Source organism: Mugil cephalus, chromosome 6, assembly GCF_022458985.1.
Source record: "Mugil cephalus isolate CIBA_MC_2020 chromosome 6, CIBA_Mcephalus_1.1, whole genome shotgun sequence".
In the NCBI taxonomy this organism is placed as follows: Eukaryota; Metazoa; Chordata; class Actinopteri; order Mugiliformes; family Mugilidae; genus Mugil; species Mugil cephalus.
In genome coordinates, this window is record NC_061775.1 from 13,292,866 (window position 1) to 13,319,959 (window position 27,094).

General features: G+C 42.1%; 2 protein-coding genes across 4 annotated transcripts; both read left to right on the forward strand.

The window, feature by feature from the left end:
• The first annotated feature begins 196 nt into the window (after positions 1-196).
• Positions 197-22,584, forward strand: btbd8 (BTB domain containing 8). 2 transcript variants are annotated; one of them, XM_047586929.1, is made up of 19 exons: positions 197-284; positions 1,224-1,341; positions 2,146-2,325; positions 4,901-5,025; positions 5,340-5,457; positions 6,651-6,740; positions 7,382-7,462; positions 7,548-7,644; positions 8,809-8,897; positions 10,605-10,707; positions 11,831-12,013; positions 12,128-12,298; positions 13,110-13,239; positions 14,154-14,215; positions 14,726-15,269; positions 15,951-16,035; positions 17,187-17,311; positions 17,462-19,387; positions 21,792-22,584. In XM_047586929.1, exons 2-19 carry the CDS (start codon positions 1,238-1,240, stop codon positions 22,289-22,291), a joined length of 4,713 nt encoding a protein of 1,570 aa, XP_047442885.1. In that variant the 5' UTR covers positions 197-284; positions 1,224-1,237; the 3' UTR covers positions 22,292-22,584. The 2 variants fall into 2 exon arrangements, with proteins under 2 accessions (XP_047442885.1, XP_047442884.1); XM_047586928.1 differs by having other exon boundaries at positions 201-306.
• Positions 22,585-23,081: 497 nt separating this feature from the next.
• Positions 23,082-27,049, forward strand: LOC125009523 (protein SPO16 homolog). 2 transcript variants are annotated; one of them, XM_047587558.1, is made up of 6 exons: positions 23,082-23,254; positions 25,265-25,364; positions 25,598-25,691; positions 26,427-26,598; positions 26,735-26,813; positions 26,899-27,049. In XM_047587558.1, the coding sequence occupies exons 2-6, from the start codon at positions 25,299-25,301 to the stop codon at positions 27,004-27,006; spliced, it is 519 nt and encodes a 172-aa protein (XP_047443514.1). In that variant the 5' UTR covers positions 23,082-23,254; positions 25,265-25,298; the 3' UTR covers positions 27,007-27,049. The 2 variants fall into 2 exon arrangements, with proteins under 2 accessions (XP_047443514.1, XP_047443513.1); XM_047587557.1 differs by lacking the exon at positions 23,082-23,254 and having other exon boundaries at positions 25,165-25,364.
• Positions 27,050-27,094: the final 45 nt, after the last annotated feature.

Genomic DNA, 27,094 nt, shown 5'->3' on the forward strand with positions numbered 1-27,094 from the left:
TGACACAGATTAAACTGTGTCTATTAACTGCAATAAATATCCAAATAATCACTGATGTCACACATTTCCCCGCCTTAATGCAACAAGCAAAGTAATAATGTGTTCGTTTTTGGAATTTCGAGGTTGGACCCGGACCCTGAAAGCACCACGGAAGGCCGTTATTAACTTCTACTGCGCATGTGCTGCTGACTGACTTGTCCCCTCCTTCCTCGTCTGTCAAACCGTCGGTTCTTGTAGTGGGAGGTGGTGAACAGCGTGCAGCAGCAGTGATGTCAACAACGACGGTCAGTGGGTCAGCCCGATAATGTAAATACTTGTTTATATTACTCACTCTCATTCCAACAGTCTCTGGCTGCGGTTTACTTGTGTTAGCCTATATTTTATCTCCAAGCATTCAGAGAAAAGAGAAGATAGCTGGTAACGGTACCTCATTTCAGCTAGCGCTAGCTTGCTAGCTTCGGGAGGAAAAACGAGAGTGATGCTGTTTAGCTAACTGTGCAAAGCAAACCGTAAACCACACACACACACAAACAGAAAGTACGCGTGCACCTTAAGGTATATTCGTGATAAACGTGTGTTGTTTTGGTTGAAGATTTCTTACATTTTTTTTTCAAAATGTGTGACTGGTTTCTCTTGGCGGCGCTGTCAAGGTTTTTTTTTTTCTGGAATCCAGTTGAGGCTGAACTTATATTGCTCATTGCTCATCAACGATTGTTATCGTTGCTTTAATTGTACTGTTAATTTAATTTGTCGTTATTATAACTTTACAAATTTGCGTCGTTTTCACGATCAACTCTTCCTCTTTTCATTGATTTTTGCCAAAACTGGCAAAATAGCGCCTCTCTGGCTTATAGTGATAAATAGACCTAAGTCGATAGGAGTGGCCAAAGCTGGTATTGCAGTCTTGACAAACGGGGCAAATCATGTCAAGTCACTCAGGGGAACTAAGAGAAGGTAACAGCGTAGTATATTCTTGTATTAAGTGTAAAAAATATTGTTTTAATATGCAAGAGTACATTATCGTCACGATTATTTGATTGTTAAGTAGTTCCAGTAGCTGTATTTGTCACATTGCATCCTGTTACAGTGTTTTTAGACAGCCTATCCCGTTTGGCCTCCCCAGAATACGCACACACAGTGTGCCAGCAGATATTATCTAGTCCTGTTTTGCTGGAGCTTTTTCATGAAGTCACAATCCAACATGTCTGTCTTCCCTGTCTTAGAGAACACAGTAAACATGATCACCACCGAGGCCGCGAGGGAGTTCCAGGTCAAAGAGCGCAAATACAAAGAGCAGCTGAAGAGATGTTTATCATCTGCTTTGTCTACAGACCTTAATAGGTGAGTTGTGCGATTGTATACACTGACCTGCAAAAGCTTCGGTTACAAGCCTGGGTTAAAGCCTTGCAAAGTTGCCAAAAGATGGAATTGATTTTGTGATTTTGCAAAGTCACTTGACCTGTTCTTGTCAACGAAGAGACTCTAGACTAACTTTCCTTTGTGAAGATTTTGTGTGTTTGGGGGGGGGTGCTTTCAGGATCATGCTTTGCTGATCCTGAAAGCATGTACCTTACTTTATTTCCCCTTTGTCTCGATTTTGTATTTGCTTTGGGCCAAGCATTTTGTGACGTGGTTTTGAAAGCAGAAAATCTATTATTCTGTTACATTATGGGAAGTGAAGGATTCGGCCTTTCTTTGAATGTGCCCTAGTTTAATGGAAGTATAATAATAAAATGTTGGAGAACCTTTTCAAACTCATTTCACAGTTTTTTCAGAGGGTGTAATTTTGGGGATGTGAATTCCTTTGCTGCAAAAATAGCTTGTCCTTTTGGGCACTTCACATCAGATAGTGACAAAAAGAGACACGGCACCAGTATTTGAACTCTGCGCACCCAACTGGCCTTAAGCTGCCTGGTTTCTGGGTCACCCAGATCAGCCACTGAGGCAGGATGAGATGTAATGGTGTCAAAGAAGTTATGGACTGCCTCAGGATTCTGTGCGTATCATTCTGAGGTGGAAATGTGGCCAATGTCTGGCCTTTGTCGATTGTTGAATGCATATTTAATATGAAAGATATCCAATAACTCACTGTTTATTGTGTGACTGGAAGCTTTCCTCAAAGAGTGTTGCATTATATTTCCCCAGGTTGCTGCAGGAGGAGCTGGAGGCCGATGTGTCTCTGTATGCTGGCTCAGGCTCCGTTCGAGCACACAGAGCCATACTGTTGGCAAGAGCTCCTCATATCCTCAGGGGACAGACGCACAAAGATCCTATCATCATCCATCTGCCTGGTTGTGAGCTGTCTGGCCTCAAAGATTTCCTTAGGTAGGAACTAGGTTCTTGTGCAATTTCTGATTTAGACAGCTTCTACAAGGGAATGCTTTGATAATTGCTGTGATTACAAGTATCGTCCTAAAACCTTAACTGGCTTCTAGTAGAGGGGTGTTGTAGCCATTACTTATCTGCATTACAGTTTCGGTGCCTCGCTGACAGGGGGCGCCAAATACACCATATTTAATCTGTAGGGTTTGTTTTTGTTTGTGTTTGTATTTTTGTTTTGATGTGCATAGATGCTGCAGCTAGTAAATAATACATTGCACATCACTTTTTCATATTAGCTCAGAGACACTCAAATCCCAAATCTTCATAAGGATCTGCTGTTGGATCTAGTGATGCACTGGCAGCTTCTTTCACTCATGGAAAGTGCAACTCTGCAAACTCAACTTCCTACTGCCAACTCGTTCAATGTTTAACATCTCTAAATATATGATTCACATAAGTTTATTGCTCCATATTTAATGACTTTTCCTAATTTATTAGGGACACTGAAACTAGCCCCCACATAATATATATTATTATTGTTCTTGATAATAGGGGTAATAATAAGTTTTTTATACTAAATGTTATATATAATAAGAATAGGAATTTAGAAATGATATAATGCCAAGTAAACCTATCTCTTTCCAATTTAATGTCAATCAGTGAGATTTTGTGGCGATCTGCATATTTCTGCAGAGTCAAGTAATTATCCAGGTATTCTGGATGTATATGTGGTGGAGGGGTTGTTTTATTTAAAGAGCTATTTAGATTAGATTGTCACCAAATAAACAGAAAGCGCCTGATGCTTGGGAAAGTTTTTTTTAATCTTTTGGAGGTTTAAATTCCTCATTTTCGAGGATAAAAAGTATTCATTCGAATGTAATAGGAGGATTAAAGATAATTCCATACAGAGTTATATCTGCTACTATGGAACATTATTGTTTCAGATATTTCCTTTTTTCTCCCCATTTTCATCAGCAATGAAACAATAGCAGGATATTGGAGACGCTTGGGAGATGAAAACACATTTAGCACTTAGCAAATAATCTTATTACATATGGGTTTTAAAAAAAGAAATGAAATAAATATTTTAAATTTTAAGTCTCACCACAATCAGTTGAGGACAAAATCAAAGAAATGTTCTGCTTTTTATGCTCAATAAAAGCTAGTTTTGCTGTGTGCTCTAAAACTAGGCCACACTGTGGTGCAGATAAAGGTGAGCTATAAAGAAACTGGTTCTAGTTCAGGCCTTGGTTTTCCAGTTGAATTCTTCTGTACTAGGTCTGCAGTTTTTCTAATATGGAATATTGGAGCTGGTTTTTGGTTGCTGTTGTGATTAGTAGGTATCACCTGTGAATCCACATCATGTGTATTTGATAGGTGGCAAAATAATACACTCAAAATTGAATGTGAATTTGGAGGATCTCTTTATATCAGCCAAATAGGAAGAGGAATTTTGATGTCCAGTATGAACTGTTAGGGATGGTTATAGCATTAATTAAGCATTAATTGTTTAAATGTATATGTGGACATGTGAGAGGAAATATGAACCTGCCTGTTAACCCCTAGGCCTCTGATATTTAGAGGGTGATCCCACTGATATTAAATGAGAAAGTTCTGGACGAAGGAATCCTTTTGTGGTTGTAGAGATCTAAATTCGATTGTAGTAGCCTCTCTCTCCCCTCTGCTCTTACAAGACTGAAACTTGAAGCCTGGTTTTTACAGGCTAAGTGCTGTGGCTGGAAGTCTCCCATCAGATTTGTTCTGAGTATGACTGGCTCAGAGGCCCAGGTTTCATCAAAGGGTTCACATCAGCCATTCGACCTGGCAGCGTTTGCGACTTAGACCCTGTTGACACTTGTATTAAGAAGCGTTCTGGGTGATGTGATGGACAGCATCCAGTACGTGTGTTCACACCTGACACTAGAAGGCATCGTCACACACGTCCTGAGAGACCACTTGTGATCAGATCTCAGTTTTGCACTCTGTATGAGTAACTTAACTCCATATGGCTGCTTTGTATACATCAACATGAAAAACATGGGTAGTTCACCACATGTCAATACCGTTTATTGATGCTGCTGCTACTTATAGACTACTCAGAAGACGGCCCGGAGACACATCGTGTGTTGCAACTGCAGAAGGAATGTAATCACAAGTGTCCCAGACTAGCCCCAAATGTGGTCTGAGCAACTGAATCTCAAATACTTTCTCAGTGCATCTTGGGTGTGTTCCCTCTTAAGATCAAATCCTCTGGGACTCATGTTCATTTCAGGGAAAGGATTGTTGTTTTGCTCACTCTTTTGCTTCTTTTACTACAACCATGGTAAAAAAAAAAGCTGCTATATAGAGCAGTGACAGAGTTTCATGGGGAAAACAAGCATTTAGGGAAATAGATCCTGGAACTGCTTGTCTCTGATACAGAGTAACTTTATAAAGTTTACAGTCATTTTATTTTTAAAGTCCTCCATTGAACAACTCAAACACAAACTCCTGTGACGTTCAAGCTGTAGCTGGGTGTATTACTGAGTTCACGGTGCATCACGTTAAATAACTTTCAGAGCCTCCTGTCACCCTGCAGGCGGCTGTACACGGAGGAGCAGAGCATGCGCTCGGTCGAAATAATCCCAGATGTGGAGGGCTCCATGCCAGAACACGCTCTTTGTGTTCCCGACCCGGCACAGCTTCAGACTTCCTCTGACTCAGGTAAAACAGATCAACCACCCTGTGGCGGGTTTATTCTAGGTTATGTGACCGTTCAGCCGCCCTCCTCCTCCCTCCACTTTCTTCACGTCATGTTGTCTCAGCCGTAATCCATTTAAGAGCTAATCGCATTTAAATCCCCCGCTGCCATTACTACTTATTAAAGTGTGGCCATGCTACAGATTATTCAAGATTTAGTTCTGGGTTTGTCTTCCAGTGTTTTTCTACACATAAGTACTCATACATGTGGCCTCGACGGATTAGTGTACACCTAGATCTGTTCTCTTCCTCACCCTGTCCTTCCTGTGTCTGTCCAGACGGTGCTGTTCTTGAGCCGGCCTCTGGCCTCGGAGCTGACCTGCTGGGTCTTTACCAAAGAGGAGAACAGTGTGATATCACCATCCAAGTAGCAGAGCAGGTCTTCTCCTGCCACAGGTACAACATATTTACTGTCATCCAGTCACATTTTCGTGTCATTGCGGCTGCTTACGTGGCGACAACACGGTCAGTTTAGATAATCACCGCCACATTTACCAGGCGTTAAACACCACAGAGGTCTCACATGTGTTGTAGATTGGTGAATGTGCAGGAGCAATAGGCGGTCATTATGTGATGCAGAGGTGGTAACAGCAGCAGCAGCAGCTGGTAACCATAGAGACAGGCTTCTCCCAGCTCCTGCTCAGGGGAGCAGCCAGTGAAAGCTCATCAGAGAGGAGAAGCTGGGCTATTTTGTTGGCTGCTCTCAGGCAGTGGGAGCTGTTAACAACCAGAGTCAGGGCTTCCCTAGCCCTTCACCCACACACCCACTTCACTGTATTTACTCATTTATTGACATCCGTGAACACACATTAACTTTTTATTGAGGAGACAAGGTGACAACATTAAAATACTCCCTCCCACACACGAATATTAACAGAATTTATGATGCATTTAGCAAAAGATCACAGGACCTAGTATTTATAAAGTTGAGAGCTTGTCCACTTCATATAACGTAGTTAAAGTTTAGAATTTGATTGTCTGGTATGAAGGCTGAAGGCAGAGGAAGTTTGTCACTGTGGTGTCAGCTGTTGATCCCTGTCTTGATTTACACCAGTAAAGCTAATAGGGATTTGAAATAGACCAAAGTACACAGTGTACAGTAGGGCTTTGTCGATCAAAATATACATACATATTTATATTCTCAGTGTGGCCCATCCTGTACAAAGTTTTATGATATATGTTTAGTTTTTTAGATTTTTGAAATAAAATGTGGGGATTAATTAGACTGTAGTGTATAGTCTGTGTATGTAAGTAACCATGGGACAGGGCAGATAACAGGAAAGGAAAGCGTTACAAATGATTAAAACCTAATTTGAGTTTGTAAACAAAATTTGCATCACTTAAGTGAAGCTGCTTAAGTATTCTGTTCCTCATTTGTTAGACTACATATTTCCATTTCAGTGACAATACAGTTAGGCCAGGGAAAACAAAAAACAGCCTCCAGGGAATAAAGAACACAGTATATTTTTTTGTCCTCTTGCTTGTCACTTCAGAGCCACTTAAGTACACACAGTCCCAGCAGATGACATGTGAAATATTAAATGGTGGGAGGATCTGACATGCAACTGCCTGCTCTATTGGGTTTCTAGGGCAATCCTGTGCGCACGGTCTCAGTACTTCCGAGCCATGCTGAGCGGGAGCTGGATGGAAAGCTCCAGACAGTGCATCACTCTGCAAGGGTAAGACACTGGGCAGCAGACTAAAATCAGCATCACGTAGCAGCAGCAGCACACAGAGATCGATAATACACATCCATTCCTGGTCTGACGATTCCATGTATCATTCCTGAACAACACAGCTGAATTACAGCATATACCGCATTCATTATTCATGCCTCGCCACAGAGGCAGCGCTCTCCTGTATGAGGTTTCACTCTCAATGCCGTGTTTTAACTCCACATGCCCGAAAACACAGACACGCAGCCACCCGCCGCTAGTGAAATCTCAAATAGTTTGCTCAGATTTCTAAGAAACCAGGTTGCGGTGTTCTTTTTCATCCACTGCCTGCCGAAGAGCCCCCCACTGCCACCCGCAGTCTCATTCTTTCAAAGTGGCAGAGGCAAATGAGGCCCATTTTTTTCCTGCAGGAAGGAGCCTGTCACGTTAGCGTTACTGATCTGAGGGTAATGGGAGGGGAGACACGGCTGTCACAATGGAGAGGGGGGGAACCTGTGAGGCAGACACACACGGATCAAGAGTTGAAGGATAATAGGCAGCCACAACAGGAAAATACACAATGGATGTTTCTTTAAAAACATTATAGTGCGGCCGGGTACATTTCTGTATGTTGATCTGTGATGATTTGTGTTAACTCTTCTCAGCTTAGGACCAGATGAAATGGAAATCCTGCTCCAGTTCATGTATGGAGCCATTGTGGATCTGCCCAGCGGAGCCAGCGCCAGGTACTATATGTGAACAAACAGGCCGAAACTAGGAGACAGGACCAGAAAACAAGCTGACCTATATGTGATGTCTCCTGTCCCACAGTCAGGTGGTGTTGGCTGCAGACATGTTGGGTTTGGAGGGACTCAAAGATGTAGTGGAGATGGTTCTGACCCGAGACTATTGCCGCTTCTTCCCCAAGGTCAGAAGTAGTGAGTGCCTTAAAGAAGAAAATTTGTGTTGTGTTGTATGTTTGCAACATCATGAGCAATGTTTATTATTAAAACGTGTTTTAAGAAGACTACACAGATATTAAGTAAAAAATTGAACCTTTGTAAAATTTTAACTTGATACAGAACATCTTTGAGATTCACTCACATTTAATTAAATCCTTTCCAGAAGTAATTCTTTGTTATATAATAAGGTTTAAAATCAAATCATTATCTAGGATCATTCATTTTTAATTAATTAATCTATCTAGGAGTCCTTAGTTCGATACATATAAAACAAAGGGCCATATTTACTAGGCGAATGAGTGCTCTAGTTTTCATGGAGGTTGCTGTTGCAGTCTGTGTATTTAGCTCCTGATCTCCTTAGACAGCAGCCCGTTACTAGGCCAGCTCCTGGACGACGCCTCTCTCTGCGTGAAGGAGACCTCAAGGCGTAGTCCAGCAGTGGGATAACATAGCACCATCTTAAATCTTAAACATCTACAGAGAAAACCTATTGGAGATTGTGTAGATAGGGGTGTTGGGTGTTGGGTAAATGCATTTGGGGGGAAAAGGGGAGTTTGAAGTTGGACTCTGAGGTCACAGTTAATTTTACATTACATTAAGTAAATATTAGATCCTTAAGGACTTTATTTGGGTGTCTAATAATGGGATTATACTATGTCTTGTAGCAAATCCGGCAAAACACATTATCAGTGTCTGGTTAACTTGTCTCCATGTTTGTCTCCATTATCAGTGTATACTTTCTGTCTGTTGTTATGTGTTGCATCTAACTAAGAATTATGAGCTATTAAAAGCCTTATTAAGATATTAATATAAATTATTTTGAATTTACAGTATCTGCTCTGTTCAGTGTGGTGGTCTCTAGTAGTCCAAAGTTTGAAACAAAAGATGTTTGAGGAGGATCTAATATTACGGCTGAAAACACAGAGAACAAATCATTTATTTTGCTGACACTTGCCTACAGTTGACTTTGTTCTTGCTCAGTTTCAATAATAACGTCTAATTCCTTAAACCTAAAATCTTATCTTTACCATCGTGCAGTATCATGTGCTAGCACAGTATGTCCTCACAGACTCTTTGCCCCTTGTACTTGTTTCTCACATGTTTGTGTCTTTTTCCTCCTGTGTTTGCAGTCACTTGATGGGGTTCAGAGAACAATCCTTGAGTGCCTGTCCCTTACACATGCCTTAGGCCTTGAAAACCTCCACGTCCTCTGTAAGAGGTAAGGGAATGCACGCAACATTTAACGAGACTCGCGCAGCTCTGGAGGCTCGTCTTACATCTCGGAAATCTATATAAAACACATGAATAATAGGTCACGTATTATTTCGAAAGAAAAAATCTAAATATAATCACATTCTTTTGTTTTTTTTTGTGACAACAGTGGATTCAGATATTATCACATCACATTTTGCACTCTGTACTTTAGCATCTTGTTGCTAGGTAACCAGCAGGTGAGTTCATAATACAGTTGCCAGGGCGAGGATTAAGATGTCAATTATTTCGATGTGAAACGCAGCACTTTTAGGTAAATTATGATCAGCATTTTTGTAGTAAATACGTACAGTATGTTTGTCATAAATGTAATTTCTAAATATTTCTGTTAAGTAAAATACATTTCATTACACATTACATTTTATTGTGGTGTAGTTTTTTCTGTCATTGATTCATTTAAAGTGCAATACAAATTATTTCCCCATCTTAAGCCTTTCATTGACAAGTATCTGCATTAATAACCACAGAAATTAAACCTCATCACTCATGCTACCACAGCATGATTTGACAATTACTACATGTAGACACTAGTATTCCACTAGTAAACAGAATACCAGTGAAATGTCAATAAACAATTACATCCATTCATGGACTCAGTCAGTAGGCTAAAGCTGGAATCAGTGTGGGTGATACTGTTGAAAACTGTGAAAACTTGTTCTGATTGAGGTTTTGAGGGATGTAAATGTACATGTCTATATCAGATCACCAGTGTCCCAGTAAACGGTTAAGTTGGAATCACTAAGGAGAAAGATTTCAGTTGGAGCGAAGCAATATCGTCCATGATAACATAGTAGTTTTTGCAGACTTTCTTGTGATCACTAGTATCGTTTGACTTTTAAGTGTTTAACTGCCCCGTGAATGATCCCGGTTCTACTTAACGTCAGCGCAGTCATTTACGTTTACATTTGGTTGATTTACGTGAATGAGACTGATGAGTAGATGAGTGTCATCTGAACGCTGCGTCAGAGGAAGGATTTAACTAAGGGAAATCTTCTTTTGTACATAGGCTTGATCAATGCCACTAATCTGATTCAGTTTGTTTACTGACCTGGAATTGGCACAGAATCTAAAATGTTTCGAAATCCTCAAACATTTCAAGTCATTTCCAGGTTCGCTGCTTTCTGTTTGGTCTCATAATCCCGGAGATTCTGCCTTTTCTGTTCATTTGTGTGCACACAAATGCAGATTATTTGTCCACTGAGTAGTCTTGTCGCTCATACTACTACCAGTGTCTGCGGTGTTGCACAGCGCAGCGAGCTGGCGAGAAATTAGTGAATATAGGTCAGGGGAATAGGATGTGTTGATCGGGGCTGTGAGGCGGTTTTGATGGCTCTTATTTGAAGTGGTGAGCGGGTGTATGTGTGTGGTATGGGGGGGGGCCACTCTTGCCGTGTTGTCTCTGCTGAGTCTGATGAGTCACGCAGCTCTGACGGGGGAACCGAGCAGCTCGACTCCGTGCAGCTACGCATTACTGAGATTTCTGATTCCCACTCATTCATTCTGTTCTACCCCCGAGCAAAGCTCTGCCGTCCTCAGCTCGGTGCCTCGGGGTTACACTGCAGAGACATGGAAGAGGCATCCATGAATTTATCGAGCTGACAAAAAGTGAACTAAAAGTGTTCTGTTCCTCTTTCTCTACGCTGTATATTTCCAGGTGGGTTGCTGAACATTTTGTGAAAGCATGGTGTGAGAGGAACTTTTCCCTCTTGCCTCCTGAGCTCCACAGAGCCTGCTTAACTGCTGTAGCTGAAACGATGGTGAGTTGTCCGGAGCAAATATCATCAACCCGTTCACCAGTGTTTATCCACAGGAAGGAAATTTGAACCTCATCTAATTAAAGATGACCTTTATTAAATTCTCGGTTATTAAAGACAGGATCATTTAGGAACATGATGTGGAAGCAGACAGCTCGTAATTGATAATTGAGTCTTGAGTCTGTCTTTTATCTGTCCAAAGGAGGTGGCGTGCCTTCTGTGAAGCAAGACAAACATACTGTTGTTCACTGTTGGCAAGCACTGAAATCGGGGCCCTGGCCAAGAACTGTTGCGCTATTAAGGGGGAATCCCTTCACTGATCAATACTGGGGAATCTGGGCAGGAACGAAAGAGTGATTTTATATACACTGATCAGCCACAATGTTAAAACCACCAGAGCATTGACTGCTGGGAAACTTTTAGACCTGGCTTTGGTGTGGATGTTGCTTAATCTGCTTTCACACAGAAAATAGCGCATTGCCACGGGATTTTCTGACCAGGGTCGTCCCGCCTTGGTGGGCTTTCAGACTACCAGCAGTCGCGGGTGTGGCCTCCCGCTGTGAGAGCTGCGTGACTGTTTTCTTATCTCCCTCTCATACATCAACGCATTGACAGCGTCATCATTACGCATTTACGTGTGCCAGAACACTGCGAGGTAAACAATGGACATCATGGATGTCAGTGAGTCGAATGTTAGCGTTAGTTAGTTAGTGTTTTGTGCATTGCAATTTTGTCTCTTTTGCAAAGTATGCAAACTCAGTGTCAGAGCGCTGACAAAGGTGTGGCATATCACTATATGAGCTGTATAGAAACACAGTCGCGCATGCGCAGTTCACATCAGGATTCCCCGATTGGTGGGATTTCCTGAGCATCACGAGCACGAAGATCGTGTAGCTGCACATTTGATTTGTTTGGAGAAAAAAACAATGGAAAAAAAACGCTGCCCTTCAGAGATTGGTCATGATGAGATCAACAGGAAGGCTGATCTTATGGGAGTGGGTGACCAAAACAATATTAGGAATCTGGTTTTAATGTTGTGGCTCATAAGTGTAGGATTGTACCCATTTGACTTTATGTTGTGTTGTCACGTAGAGAGTTTCTTTAGCTGATAGATGTTTCCACTCAGACTGTGCAGAATGCAGTAACCATGCTCTGTGGCACTGAGCAGTTGCTCGGCAGTCTCCCTGAAGTGAAGTGGGCCCAGCAGGTGAGGAGCCTGGCCACAGAGCTGCAGGACGAGAGCCTGCGTGTCATTGTCCAACACTTTCCCAAAGTCACCCACACTCAGGCCTTCCAGGACCTTCGGAGGGTAAGGTGGTGTTGAAGCCATGCTAGTGTGCTGAGATTTTTTTTTTTTTGATGACCTTGGAGTGTATGCAGCATAGGTCCTTATATTTTTATTTATTTTATTTATTTTTTACAGAGGGAAGAGTTTACCACAGAGCCGACACTGTTGAGGAAGCTGTGTTTGGCCATCAGGGAGGGTGTTACTGTGGATAACTGCTGTGATCTTTTTACTGCGGTGAACTGTCTGTGTGGAGATGACTCGGAGGAGGATTTTCACCTGGAGCAGCAAGGGCAAAAACAAGACGAGGTGAAACGAAATAGATTCTTACTACGTCATTCTCTGTCCATTGGCATTCACACCTCATCGGTGCAGTTACTCTTTTATTTCACTCCATGTGAGCTCTTTAGATTGGCGACATTAAAATTCAGGGACAAGAATGTCGTGCAGAGAACATCCACAAAGGTCGTCCTAATTTCTGTGTTGTTTTATCAACAGGTATTAGAACGTTAATGAACTACTGCAGCTCATTATGTCCTAAATTGTAAACTTAAAACTTGATATGCTCGGTGCGCTATGGTCATTTGCATTAATAAGACAGTATTATTCAGTTATACAGCTATGTGAGTAGGCAAGTTAAACCTGTGAGATGACTTCTGTGGAGAAAGTGACCTGGCTGATCGAGTTAAAGCGCATAACCCCTGTAAATACTGTACAGTATGGCAGCAAGGATTAGTCTGAGGGAGACAGTGACGTGTGCCAGCAGCCTTCACTAATCTGTGGATCTGCTGGTGAAGGGTGTGCACGTCTAGTAAGCGGAAGAGGTCGAGTTGGCTCCTCCCTACCTTCCAGCACTGTTTTTTTTTAAATTTTTTCTTATCTTCAGGCGTGGAAAGGGGAGTAGGGGCATCAGCCAGTGACATCACAGATTTCGCTCAAGTGGATCCTGCAACAGAGACTGAGGGGGGGGGGGAGAAAGGGACAGCGAAAGGGAGAGCAGGGAGGAGGGAGGGGTATTTGTTGCCATGGTGAAAGGTTCTTCAAGCAGCTGCTGATTCGCTTGTGCTTTAGTGCGCCCCTTCCATTCTTCTCCTCCCTCTCTCCTCTGTATTACCGCCAGCCGTTCAGGCAAGAGATTTGTACGCTGCGTGGGCGGCTCTGGACCTTCCTGCTTCAGACCTTTTACGCCGTCCGCCACACGCAGGGATGGGAGGCTCTGTCGTCCAAACACAGAGAGAGGATACTGGCAGGTAAAGAATGATTTTTTTTTTCTCTCTCTCTCTCTAGACACACACAAGAGGTTTATACTGCAGTGGGTATGTGTGTTTTTTTTTTCTTCCTCCCTCTACCCAGCAGCCTAGTGCTGAAGCAGAGGTTCTGCATCATTACAGATGAACTGAAACCCTTGAAGCATATTCTTTTGGCTCATTAAACACGGTTTCTTTCAACGTAGCAACATGGCTACTACTAATACGTTCATTGTCTGGTCAGAGCTGTTTTTCTACATGTTTTGCTGTGTTTCTGGGGCTACATTGTAACTGTCTTTGGTTGGTGAGTGCACACTGACACGGCAAATGCACCAGATGCGCCATGCTTGTTTTTAATGGATGGGAGTGTAAGGCTGGATCCCTTTTTATGTAGCCATTTACAATAAGATTCTGCTTCCTTACTTTTGAGCTAGTAATGCGATAAAATGCGCTGCATGAATAATTTATTTGGTTGGTATCGGCCTGCGACTATCACTGATGCATTGCATGCGAATGCACTTCAATAAATACATTTCACAAGATGTATTTTTAATTGGATGAGATAAATCGTTAAGTTGTGATATTGTTTACGTGTGAAAAATAGAAATGGCAACGCTTTGTTTGAAAGATTGCTCACCAGACACGACTGACCAAGGATCAATCCATTGATTTAATGTTTGTTTCCTTACAGTCGGAGGGAGGGGGGGGTAAACACCAGGGTGTGGAAACAGGGATTTGTGAATGAAAAGAATGGCCGCTCTAGCTCGGATAATGACGGACTAAGTCATCGTCATGATAAGAATTGGTGCAGCCCTTTTTGTCTGTGTTATGCTCAAATCTGAAACATTTGTTTTACTGGCAAATGATTATTTGCTTATTAGTGAGTTAATTTTCTTTTTCTTGTATTTTTTTCACAGATGCTATTGATAAAGGAGACAATCGAAGACTTGGTAAAAAACCTGTATTCACTAGCTCACAGGTAATAAACGACTTTTAAGTCTTGGTATTTTTGGAGAGACAGAAATAGTTTTATTTGCTAATAGGGACTCTGATATGGACTTGCTGCCATATGTCATAAATAGCCCACCCTCACAGCAAAGAGACACAGTGCGAAATAAACAGCAGGGCCTCTCTTAACAGATGTATACCTGAGATAAGCCTGACGGAGGTGATCCAGATAGGGATTGCCAGCATGTAAGGCATGAGTGCTTAAGAACCGTGTAGCTCTCGTAGATATGTCTGGAAAGGGTTTTGTCTGGTCCATTTGGGCTTTTTTGCGCAGATTGGAAGATACAGTTTCAGGATGCATTTGTTTCACTGACTCTAAAATGAAATTAGGACCAACAAGAAAAAAGTACAGTTTATTGTTCCCATTGTTAACTAAATAATGTGAAAGTAATAAATGCAAATACCAAAAGTTAAAAAAAGATAATTATTCAGTGTTTATGCAGTACATAGAGTAATGCAATGTGCTCATCTTTTCCTGCAGTCAAGGGCTTTAAAATGCCCCTCATCCACACCTGAGAGTCCTCCTGTGCACAGGACACAGAGGGTGGTAGAAAACAGAAATTCTGCCTCTCGCAGCGCTGCATCAGCCATGAAGTCCGATGGACTGGGGACGGCGAACAAAGCTGGAGACGGCCACTCAGCCAAGGCGAAGAATGTTAAGAAACCAGGAGACAGGAGTGTAGCAACGAAAGCAAAGACCGCAACAGCCGGCACGCCAGTTGTCAATGGCACAGGTGCTGCTGGGGCCAGGCGGGACGTAGCCAGCGCCAATGGCCCCAGAGGCTCTCATGGGGCTAAAGAGCAGGACAGAAAGCCAAACCCGGGTGCGAGGCCGAAAACGTCTCCCCCGAGCTGCACGTCCACCAGCCAGACAGCGGCGATGAAGGCTCAGAAGAGCTCGGCGGGAAAGGCTGACAACACTGCCGGCGCCACCCAAGCCCAACCCAGCGCTTCATCCACATCAGGCAGCGCCTCGCCAGAGAACGGCGCCAGCAGCCCTCGCAACGACGCCCACCCCATTCCAGGTTTACACTCTTTATTGACTTCTTTACGTTTCGTCATTGTGACTAACCCCAATTAGTATGTAGTACATCACTGCTGCCAGGCTGAAGTGTCAGCTCCAGGGATAATACTGCAGCTGAAATGTGAAAAGAACTGCAGACTAATTAGTATGATGAATGCTGTGCTATGGCCAAGAGGGAGTTTTGGAAGACAAGGTCAGTGTTATGTACAAATGTTGATTTATCAGGAAACAAAGTGCATGTGGCTGTCCTTTGCAGCATGCTGGTATTAGACTAACAGCAGAGGTCAGAGCTTCTCACAGCTGTCACACAGGATGGCGTGACTGATCACTTGGAGCGTTCGTGTTGAGTGTAGCTCTTAGAAAGATGCTGTAATCCCTGCTGATATTCGTGCTCAGAGCTCAAGTGGGCCTCAGCTGGCAAGTCCCACTGGTACAAGTGAAACATGTCTTACTGAACTCCACCCTGAAAGTGACTGTCTGCCCACGCACATTACACTGTCCGACTACATAACACTGGCTCCTCTGAAAATTAGAACAAAGCAAGTGGAAAGAAACAGGCGTCGAAGGGAGAGGAAAGAAACAAAATGTTTGTGTAGTCTCGGCTGACTGATCTTAAAACTATTTGCCCTGATGTACTTTTGCTTATGGGTGTTGTGAGTGTGATTCATCTTCTGTTTTTTAGGTACAAAATCCAAACACCAGGCCAAGGCGGTGAACAAATCCCCACTGACAAAACCTCAGAGATCTGATACAACAAAGAGCAGCAGGTGAGGTTTATCAGTTAATTTTCTCAGTGTAACAACTTGATTGTGGGTGCACTGGACAGAAATGTCACTTTACAGCTAAAGGTCTATACATAACCGAACTTTAAAGAGTATTATTCTGCTGTTAATAAACAGTGCTCAGTTGCATGCTTCCTTTTTGCAGTTTCTAGATGTAGAGTGAGCTATACACCCTTAACTTTAAAGAAGTCTGAGCCCAGGAAAGAAACCAAACATGCAAACATACTTTTACTGTTTTATAATGTAAATGTGGGGCAATTATGATAGGTGCTGCAGCACGCTATCCCCTTCTGCTGTTTTTAGGTCACATGTAGTTGTCAGGAGGATAAAAGCAGCCGAATTGTGTATTTTGTCAAGCCTCTAATGTGTCCTTCAAAGATGGTAAAAATATCTATTTCACCGTCAGCATCCAAAGTCTGTATCTTGGGAGCACATTAATATTTAATTGTCTCCGCAGAAGGCAACCGTGTAAGTTAGCAAATAGATAGCTGACTGCCTAATGAAACATATATTTGCTACATTACTGGGTTGGCATTTTTCTTGAAGAAACATGTGGTACAGATAACATGTTCCAAGAGGGCAGTCTGGCACTTAGCACTTCTAACCTGACATTGAATGACAGAATTAACCATTTGTACACCATATTTTCAACCAAACCAGTAATACCATCAACCATCAATTGTGACAATCAGGTAGGTTCTGTAAAACGCTAGTACATGAAATCTTTGTGTGAGTTCACACTGTTGGGTTTTACAGAAATTACATGAGAGAATGTGAAAAGCTCTTCAAAATTTTTGACCTTGAGCGCACAGCAAATCTCAAAATGTGTTCTTTTTATTTGCCTCCCTAAAGTAAGTTTTTATTAAACGTGAGGTAAGAACGTCCTTCAGAACGACACAAGCAGTCTAAACAGTCTCCATGCATTGAAAATCAGCTCATGACTCAGAAGCTTGCCCTTGAGAAAATGGTGAAAAATAGCATTGATGCCCGGCACCAGTGTTAAATATGAATTAATTTACTTTCCCTGCAGCTCGTAAAAGGGAGTATTAGTCAAATGGAATATGGCGGTTTCATTTTTTTTCTTTACTGTCGCATTGTTTGTTAATGGTTTTGCCCGTCTGTTTTATTACTTGCAGTCCAACCAATAAGTCAAGCGTGAGAGAAGCTAGCAAAGCCAAGGCTGGCGCAATGGAGAAAGCGTCCACTGGAGTGACAGCAACAAAAGCAGACGCCAAGGGAAGGAGCACAGCAGACCACCATGGTGAGTCCTACCCTGCCTCAAAACAAAACTAAAATCACAGATGACTGTTTGGAAATTCAAATAATATGTCAGCTTCTTATTTGCTTGATTTGCTTGTCCGTCAATAAACTACAGAAAAAGATTAATGTTCTATTTTCATTTTGGTTTCAGTCTCCAAACATGGGCCCTCAATGAAGAAGCCAGCTTCCCCCAGGAAGGAGGACAGCAAAGATGGGTCAAAATCCTCAGCAGCAGACAAAGCAGCGAGTGAAGCCCCTAAAAAGAAGATCACTAAACCTGTTTCAGCAACTGGGGCTGCAGCTAAATCTGGTGCTAAACCAGCAAAAGCCTCTTCAGCCCCCTCCAAGCAATCCTCAGTAACAGCTGCCAAGTCTGGACCAAAGCTGAAAAGTACTGGTGAATTATCTACAGAGAAAGCCTCACCGAAAGCCAAAACATCTGCTGGTGCCTCCAAGAAATCTGAAGCCAAAGGAAGAGAAGTTGAGAATGGTAAGAAATCAGACTCTAAGGCCGAGTTTGGTCCAGCTGAAAACTCTTCGGTGGAGCAAAATGAAAATGCAGAGGCAGGTCCCTGTGACCATCCTGCAACACCCAGTACACAACCAACGAGCCAGGGTGGAGGTGAAACGCCTCATCTAGACTCCGAGCCAAATCAGAATCTCCAAAACACTTGCACACAGTCAGGAAACACTAATGGTGCAGGAGATGAAACCAGTGTTACACCAGCAGCTAAGAACAGCCCCCAAGCCAAATCTGCCAAATCGAATGCTTGCAGACACTCTGAAGGGAGTAAAGTGAAACCCTCTCAAAGCGGTGTCATCCCCGCTCACATCAGTGGAGTGCAGGTCCATGAGATGAGCTCCCCTAATTCCCCAAGAGACAGTGAACGCCCCATAGACACCCCATGTAGCATAGGAAGCACCGACACCCCTGTAGAAGACTCCTGGAGCGGCATCCACCATCAGGTCAGCCCGGAGTCTGAGACCGGCAGCACACACACCACTTCTTCTGACGACATCAAGCCCCGCTCGGAGGACTATGACGCAGGAGGCTCGCAAGACGACGACTGCTCCAATGATAGAGGCGTGTCCAAATGCGGCACAATGCGCTGTCACGACTTCCTGGGTCGTAGTAGCAGCGACACCAGCACCCCGGAAGAGCTGAAGATGTACGAAGGCGGGGCCGGACTGAGAGTGGAGGTGCGGTTGCGTGGGAGAGAGGCGGAGACCACCAGCGAGGAAGAGGGCGTGAGACAACGCCCTCGTTCCTGGTTGCAAAGAGACGAGGTTCAGGTAGAAGAGGAGCACTCGGAAGTTGAGGCGACTGTGACTATAAAAAGTGTCCCTGACCACCAGCTTTTCTCCTCTGAGGAGGAAGAGGAAGACGATGACGAGGAGGAGACGGAGGACGAGCGGTCAGAAGTTGAGGTTATTCCTGGTCAGGCTTCGCTTCCGCCAAGCGAGCCATCGCCGCACTTTCAGGGGATCGTCAACCTAGCTTTTGACGACGACGGTGTGGACCAGGAGAACGACCAGCCCGACTACCAGTCCTCGTCCAACTTCCGTCGCTCAGTGTTGCTGTCCGTTGATGAGTGTGAGGAGTTGGGCTCAGAGGAGGGTGGCGTCCAAACTCCGCCTCAGCAGCAAGACGATGCCTTGACCCCTTGTGACGTTTTCGAGTCTGACTCTACAGTTCAGTCCAACAACGTCCCTGTCAGTGACCAGCAGAACCACTCGCCTCATCAGCTCGAAAATACCAGTACGAAGCACAAAGAAGAACAGACGGAAAAGTCTGTGTTCCTTACTGAGATCCAAGACCCCATGCAGGAAGAGCATAATCATATCAAGACGGATGGAGTTAAGTCCAGCTGTCCTCCTGTGGACTTTGACACTAGAGACCTGCCTCCCCAGGAACGCCCATGTCACCTGGATCTGCGGCACACTGAACAGTACAACGGAGGGATGAGCAGAAATTACACCCATCCCTCAGAAAGCAAGAAAGCTGATTTACACCTAGACTTAAATGAGCCTCAGCTCACAGGGGACTCTCCTGTACATGCCGCACAATCTCCAGCAGGTAATGTATGATCTATGGACTCTTCCTAGACCCCAAATCCATCTTATCTCCCCAAACTCCATCAGTGAAGGTGCAGCTTATCCCCGCAAGATTCATGCTCCTTTGTTCTGATTCCTAAACCTTACCTTACTTCCAACGAATATCTTACCCCACCTTCAGAAAAAGGATATTATTGAGTATACTAGTTTAGTAACTAGTTACAAATACAAGTTCAAATTCAAATGAAATCTGTGGTCATCATATTTCCATAGACAAATGCTCACTCATATCGCTCCCCACTGATAGCCGTTCTCAAATTTGAATTTGCAACATCGGTATCCTTTTAAAAGATGGAAATTGGTCTCATCAAGTCAGTAAACCAAAACTGTACATATTAAACAACTGAACTACCTTTAGTCAGAGGCATTTAAGCCTGGTTTAACTCAACAAATAATGAAAGCAGTGTAAATTTCACTAAGCCTGACCATAGAATTGTATTTGTCTAAAAGAATCTGCCTTGTGACAAGGCACGTGATATAGTTACACCGATGCACTTTTTATGTACATAAAATAAGATTTTTTGATTACATCTGTTATTTCTTTTATGCAGTGGAGTCTTTGGCCTTTTTACGCCATAGATAATTTGACATAGTCGAAAGTGCTACAGTACAAACAGCATTTTAACATCAATATATCCTCACAAAACTCATTTCTGATTTGTCGGTATAATTACTAGTGCGCTGTTGAGATAAATTCATGCCATGCCACTGATGGTGATATTCCTCATCGCCTTTCCTTTTGGAAGATGCTGCTACAGCTATGGCATCTTTCCTCACCCATACTCCATAAGCTTTGCTTTGATTTGCTTTTTTTTCATGAGGGATAATTATGTTTGCCTTTTCATTAAGAACACTGTTTCTGTTTTGAGAATTACAAACCTCTAGCTCCATAAGCTCTTCATTTGTCTGCGCCATAAAGGACAAACAAATCAAGATCTTGTGGTTCACAGTATGAAATGCACTAAAGCATCACTGTGCGCCGCTTGGCTCCTCAGTGATGATGTTTTCTGTTTACAGTGATTATACGAGCATCTGCAAAATTATGCCAGACAGATTTGTTGATGTTAAAATGCTATATTTAGCACCTTTAAAATCATGTTCAGGTAAATTACAAGCAATCCATTGTTTTTTGTTTTTTTCCATATTCTGGAGAGCGACTACCTGACATTAAAGTTTAAATATACGAAATGTTTGTTTAAAACAGACAAACACTAAACTGCCACTGCTTCTCAGAAGAGATTGTTAAACTGGGAAACATTTTTTCCCTGCATTTCCGTGCAGTTTTTGTTTATTTGTATTAAAGAATGTACCTGTTCCTGAGTTTTTGTTTCGGTTGCTTTGTTTTACTTTATTTTTTTTTGCACTGCACACCTGCATGCTACTGTTAATTTGTCATTCGCCATTCTTTTTATTTATGTGTGTTGATTTGATTTTCCATTACCTCCCGTCATACCCAGTAGACTTGTGTCTAGATGCGTAGATGTCCATCCTTTTAGAAAACAGTGATTTGTTGTCTGTAAGCTTTCGTTCGGTAGGTTTCGTGTAGTGTCAGTAGCCTCCTCTGTAAATGTCGCGTGTCCAGAGCAGCTGCCATGGTTCTGTCATGTCTCTCTTTTTTCACTACCTACTATAGTCAAAAAAGAAATCCTGCTGCACCATTGCCACAAGTCAAACCCGATGCAAACGTGTATCATTTTTGTTTTCAGCTTCAAGCGGTGTTTAGTTACGTCTGCGTTTGCCATTTAGGAAACTGTTAAAAATAGGAAAAAGAAACACGTCAAAAGAAACATGGTGTTGTGCCATCTTCTGTGCTACTAAGTAGAGCGCTGTTGCTTGCATTTAGATTTTTGTGACAGTATTTAAGTCTGTTCCTTAGGTCTGCCTGTCCAAAGACCTGCACGTAAATGTCAAAACATATCACTGTTACTTCTGATAAATGCAAAGTTCCCTGGTGCTGGCAATGCATGGTTAACTTTGTTTGAACAGGTGGATAAAGAGATGCATTCAGAAAAACATTCCTCTGTACATTACCTTTAAAGCAACTGTCTCCCCTTTGACATGACATATTTCAAGTGATACACTTTGAACTAATGAGTTTAAAATCGGTGTTGGTAATGGTTTTGCCATTTCGCTGACCACCATGTGATCATCTGTATCACTGCTTCTCCACTGTGTTGTCCTCACCTGGACATCACTGTGGATACTTTTTTAAAGGGCACAGTTGCATTAAGGATAAAACTTTCAGTTGTCTGTGTTTTATTTTCGTAGGCAGTGACTAGTCTATGAATTGGAAAAAAAAAAGAAAAGAAAGAACTGTGGAGGAGTCATTCAGTTTGTCATTTTGCAGTATTGTCAATTGTTTTTAGGGGACAATGGTTGTGACAGATTGGATCAAACCTCCAAACATGACCGCCGACCATCCAAAGTCCTCTCTCCCATTTACGAGATGGATGTGGGAGAAGCCTTTGAGCACTGTTTGGACAAGGACAGGAATGTTAAACAGCAGGCAGAGGAAGAAAAGCACACACGGGACGGGGATGAGAGTAGTGAGTTTGCCGAGCGGGACTGGAGTCTGCTCAGGCAGCTGCTCTCAGACCACGAGTCCAACCTGGGCATCATAAACCCCGTTCCCGAGGAGCTCAACCTGGCCCAGTATCTAATAAAGCAGACGCTTTCCCTGTCGCGCGACTGCCTGGACTCGCAGGCCTTCTTGTCCCCGGAGAAGGAGACTTTCAGACGCTGGGCGGAGCTCATCTCGCCCATGGAGGACTCCTCCACCAGCATCACTGTGACCAGCTTCTCCCCGGAAGACGCTGCATCGCCACAGGGGGAGTGGACCATCGTGGAACTGGAAACACATCACTGAGTACACAGAGGACACCCTGCTGGACAGTTGACGCCTTCTGCTTGAACTCTGAACATCTTTACATGGATTTTGTCCAAGTTTATTATAATTTCTCATCTTGCTCTGTCTCTTTATCACGTCCCTTTTTTTCTCGGACTCTACAGAACTCTGAACTTTTTTCCATTCGCATTCCCCATCATGCCCTCCGTGGACTCTCCTGACACAAACGGGGCTGTTTTGCATGCTGATATTTTTGTATGTTTGTCTGTTTAATTAGTGTCGCTTCTGAAGCTCTAGGAAGCTCAGAAAGGCTCGGAAAAAAACAACTACATTACTTTCTCAGAAATTTTATTTCTTGAAAGTCTTCTGATATGTTTGACTGAATTTCTTAAAGAAAAATAATATTGGCCTACAGGCTTGCATTTAGTGTCATACAGAAAATAAAGGTGTTTCTGGAAAAAAGAAAAAATGTTTGTGACTGTTAAGTCATAGGGAGATAACCAGTCAGGGCAACATGCATGCTGTACTATGTTTTAGGATCAGGATTAGCCTTTATTCTGTAATTTTCAGTCAGTTTGACCTCTGGTGTTTTGTGCAGCACAATTAGACTAATTCACTTGTCAAAAGTATGAATCAGGAAATGCCATCTTGCTAGCTTAATAGCATTATTGCCAAGTCATATTTGAAAACAAGATTTTTAGCAAGCGCATTGGTATTTTTATTGATATTGTAAGAGCCAAAAAAAAAAAAAAAAAAAAAACGACGTAGGCAGTTATGCCATTAGGCTAGAGATTTTCTCCTTCCTGTTTGGCATAAAGGGAGTAGAGCTTTTTACACACCTGTGCTCATCCTGACATGACAAGTTAAACGTTCATGCCAATTATCATCAAGCTCTGCTGGAGTAATTAATCAAGCGCAGAATCAACATTAGCAGTGAACAAGTCTCCTGCGTCCACAGGAAAACACGTATGCATCGATATATGGGTGAGTTCCTGGCTTTTACCTTTATTTTTTCTAACTTTATATCCACAAACTTCATCCAGAAATGTGTAACATGTCAGAGTCGTATATGAGAGTCTTGCCAACGCAAATCACGGGCGCCATGTTTGATACCTCCGAGGGAAGATTCTACAGTGTGACCCTATGGGGTGGATGTGCTACGATGAAACAAATCGCTGGCCTGTAGATGTTATTCACTGACTGTATATACTATCTATAACATATCACAAAAAAACGGAGGAAAAATTATGTGGTTATGACGAGAAAACCGGGGGAAATTATGTCGTTATCACGAGAAAACGGAGGAAAAATTATCTCGTTAACAGAAGAAAACGGAGGAATTATCTCATTATCACGGAAAAACGGATGGAATAAAATGTATGTATGTATGACCCTTAAGGGCTTCCATACCCAGCGTCTACTTACTGTGAATATCTTAAATGAGCCTGTAAAATGCTTTGTAGCCCAATCGCCTCATCAGTCACGGAGCTGTGTTTACCTTCTCAGTCTGACGTGTTCATCCATCGCTTTTAAAAGTTTGAAATTAAATTATAAATACTCAGAAATAGTGGAAATTAAACTCAACTTACTGTTATTTAGTATTATCACTATAACATTAGCACGCTAGTTATAGTAACTCACAACTTAAATTACATGCACACAACCTTAACTAATTTGCAAAGAAGTGTTTTGTAGATTAAGGTACACATTAATGATGGTCTGCCTTTATTTTTCCTATATAAAATCTCAATAACGTCAAAGAAAGAAAGTGACATTTATCTCACATAATAGGGAAATATCAGTTGACATCCAGTTCTTTTTTTTATCTTCTGCTACCATGCTTTCACCGTTTTGTTCACTTTTAATCCAACTTTATTTATTATTTTGTTACTATCATTATTTATTAGTTATTGCCACTTCTCTATGGATGAATATTGATTGGATGTATCTAACATGGCGCCCATGAAGCATGTGACCAGTTCAGAACCAATCGGTCCATTCACTAGTTGGCCACGCTCTATAAACGGCTGTTTCACGTGATACTGCAGCGGCATCTAGTGGCCATAGATATACACACACTAGATGCCGCATTCTGGCTGGTCAGACAGTATATACAGTCAATGGACAGAGTCAGACCTAGTATCAATGAACCCAGCGTTGGTCAGATGGAGTTGTTTTTTCCTTAAAATGTAAAGTGCGTTATCAATTAATAATAATAATAATAATTATTATTTTTATTATTATTATTATTATTATTATTATTATATGATATATATCCCTCTGCGGACAAGGAAACACCATGCAATGACACGATCCATTCTAATCTTATTTTATTTGAATTTTCTTGTGTATTTATTTATTTATTTTAAGTGTTTACTTTTATGTGCAACGAAGCTACGGTGGCAAAGTAATTTCTCTCGTGAATCATTAAAGTCTGTTTAAGTTTAAACTTATACTTTTTAGGTCGAAGTGTTATTTAACACATACTCTTCCTTTAACTATATCTTGTTTTATTTTGTCCATTACATCATAAACTCTATTGTGTTATTATAATTAAATATATAATTATGGCTGTTTTAATTGCCAATATCAATCCGTTTTGAACTCCGTTTCGACAAATACCTACAGGCCTTTCAATGGCGTTGCACATTATCTGCATTTTTAATTAAAACCTATCTATGTTGTATCGTAAATATATATCTGACATTTATAATAAACCAAACGGATAGAAAATCGGTTGAAAATTCAGTGAGTTATGATCAATTTAATCGTTGATATACCTCTGCCTCCGTGTACAAAACACAGTAAATAGACCTAGTATATACAGTCAATGAAGTGGACACGGCTTCCCCCTGCCCAAGATGGCGGCCGTGTTGACGCATCGTTCCAATGGACAGAGGCGGCATCTAGTGTACATATATCTATGGTGTATATATCTCGTGGCCTCCTGACGACATGACAACAGGTTGAACCGTCTCGTCGTTGTCGCCGCAGGTCCACTATTGATTTACTTTTTTACCAGGAGCCAATGGCAGCACACAAAGAAACAACTCCTCCGTGGAAAACAACGATTGTAGTCAGCTCGTCTCTTCAGGTGATGTCAAGTTTTAATTTTTAACCTGTGAAAACAGTTTCGACAGCTTCTAGTGGCGGCTAATTAAATAAATAGCTAGTTAGCTACTGGCTAATTGGCTACCGCACTCCTTGCAGAAAACAAGTACGAATAAGTTAAAAGTGTTAAAAGTCTGTGAACTGTATTACAATATTTTACATATAAATTTAATTAAAATTATTTTTTATAATTTGTTTGTTTGTTTGTTTCAACAGAACCACGAAACTAGCAGGATGCTAAGCGCCCAGCAACACCGGATCAGATTTTCAGACAGTGTCGAGTCCGGTGTCTTCATTTTTCCTCTCTCAGGTAAACGCGAGGTGTTTCAGTAACATGGAGCCTTGATTTTAAACCCACCACTGACAAAGACAAAGACAGGAGCGCTTCAATCAACTGCCATTGAATTATTAAAAATAGAAACCTTAATTTTTCTCCATCAGCCCAGTGTGTCATAATGATGTAAGCCTTGTTGTTCAGGTGTGAAAACGGTGGATATATTGTGTATCTGTTATGGCTGTTCAACATTTGTTTTTGATGTGATGACTTCCTATTCACTGCTTATTATATATTTTAATTTGACTCCAGTCACTTGTACAGAAAATACTTAAGTAAGCCCAACTGTACAATATACATCACACTTAGAAATAAATAAAGAAATAAAACGATTTAAAAATAAAGAGCGAGAGCAGATACTAACGGACTGTATAGTGAGTATGTACAATTTATGCAGTTGTTGTGACTCATCAGAAAATGGACGTGTGTCTTCTTCTTCTGTGGTGTCTGGAAACAGGATGTTGTTAGTGTGGACATTTGTGTCCTATGGGCTGAGGGGAAGGGCCTCCATGGATCATCCCACAGATACTTGATCAGTTTGGGATCTAGTAAATTTGAAGGCCAGGTCAACACCTTGTGCTGTTTTTCCTGTTTTTTGAGTTGTTCCTAAACTTTGGCTGCCATCAAGGAGTGTCATTGCTATGGAGTGGGCTACACGGTCTGGTCTAGGTGGGTGGTACATGTCTAAGTAACTGTGACTTGCTTGCCTAGGTACTGCGTTTCTGTTGGTTGACCCTGAAGACTTGTCAGAGCCTTTTGAGGAATCAGGACTCACTGAGAAGATAAAGAAGTTTGTGCAAGTCCATCGTAACTGCTTTCTGCTTCTGCTTGCCCCCTTTAATGGGAAAAGGGAGCTCCAAGTATTGGCTCTCGTTCAGGACAGGTAGATAAGATAATTCTACACCAGTTTTGCTTGATGGACAGAAAGGTGACCAAGTTTCCAGTTAGACAGGCTGTTATTCATGCAGTCAGCAGTCGTCACCACCTCTAATAACTGAGTCAGTTTTTGTCTCTTTCAGATTCTTTGGTAGCAATCTTAGGATCCTGCCTGTAAGAAACGATGCTGAAATTGTCAAAGGAATGCTGGCAATAGCTAAGGTAAAGATAGAGGCAGTTCTGGACAACAAACTAAATCCGTGCTTTTGTTAGGCCTTGAAGTAAACCATTGCTCATTCATCCGCAGGCCACCAGTAAACCACATGTAGACCGTATCAGGGAGCGGATGTGTCTGGCTAGGGCTCACGTCGTTGAACGCAGCCCTGTGTGGGAGATGCTAAAAGACAAACTGTGAAGCTCAGCAGATGATACAACATGTGTTTTTGTTTGTTTGTTTTTATTGATGTTGACATGCGCAAGCAGAGGCAAAAAGATGTTTCAAC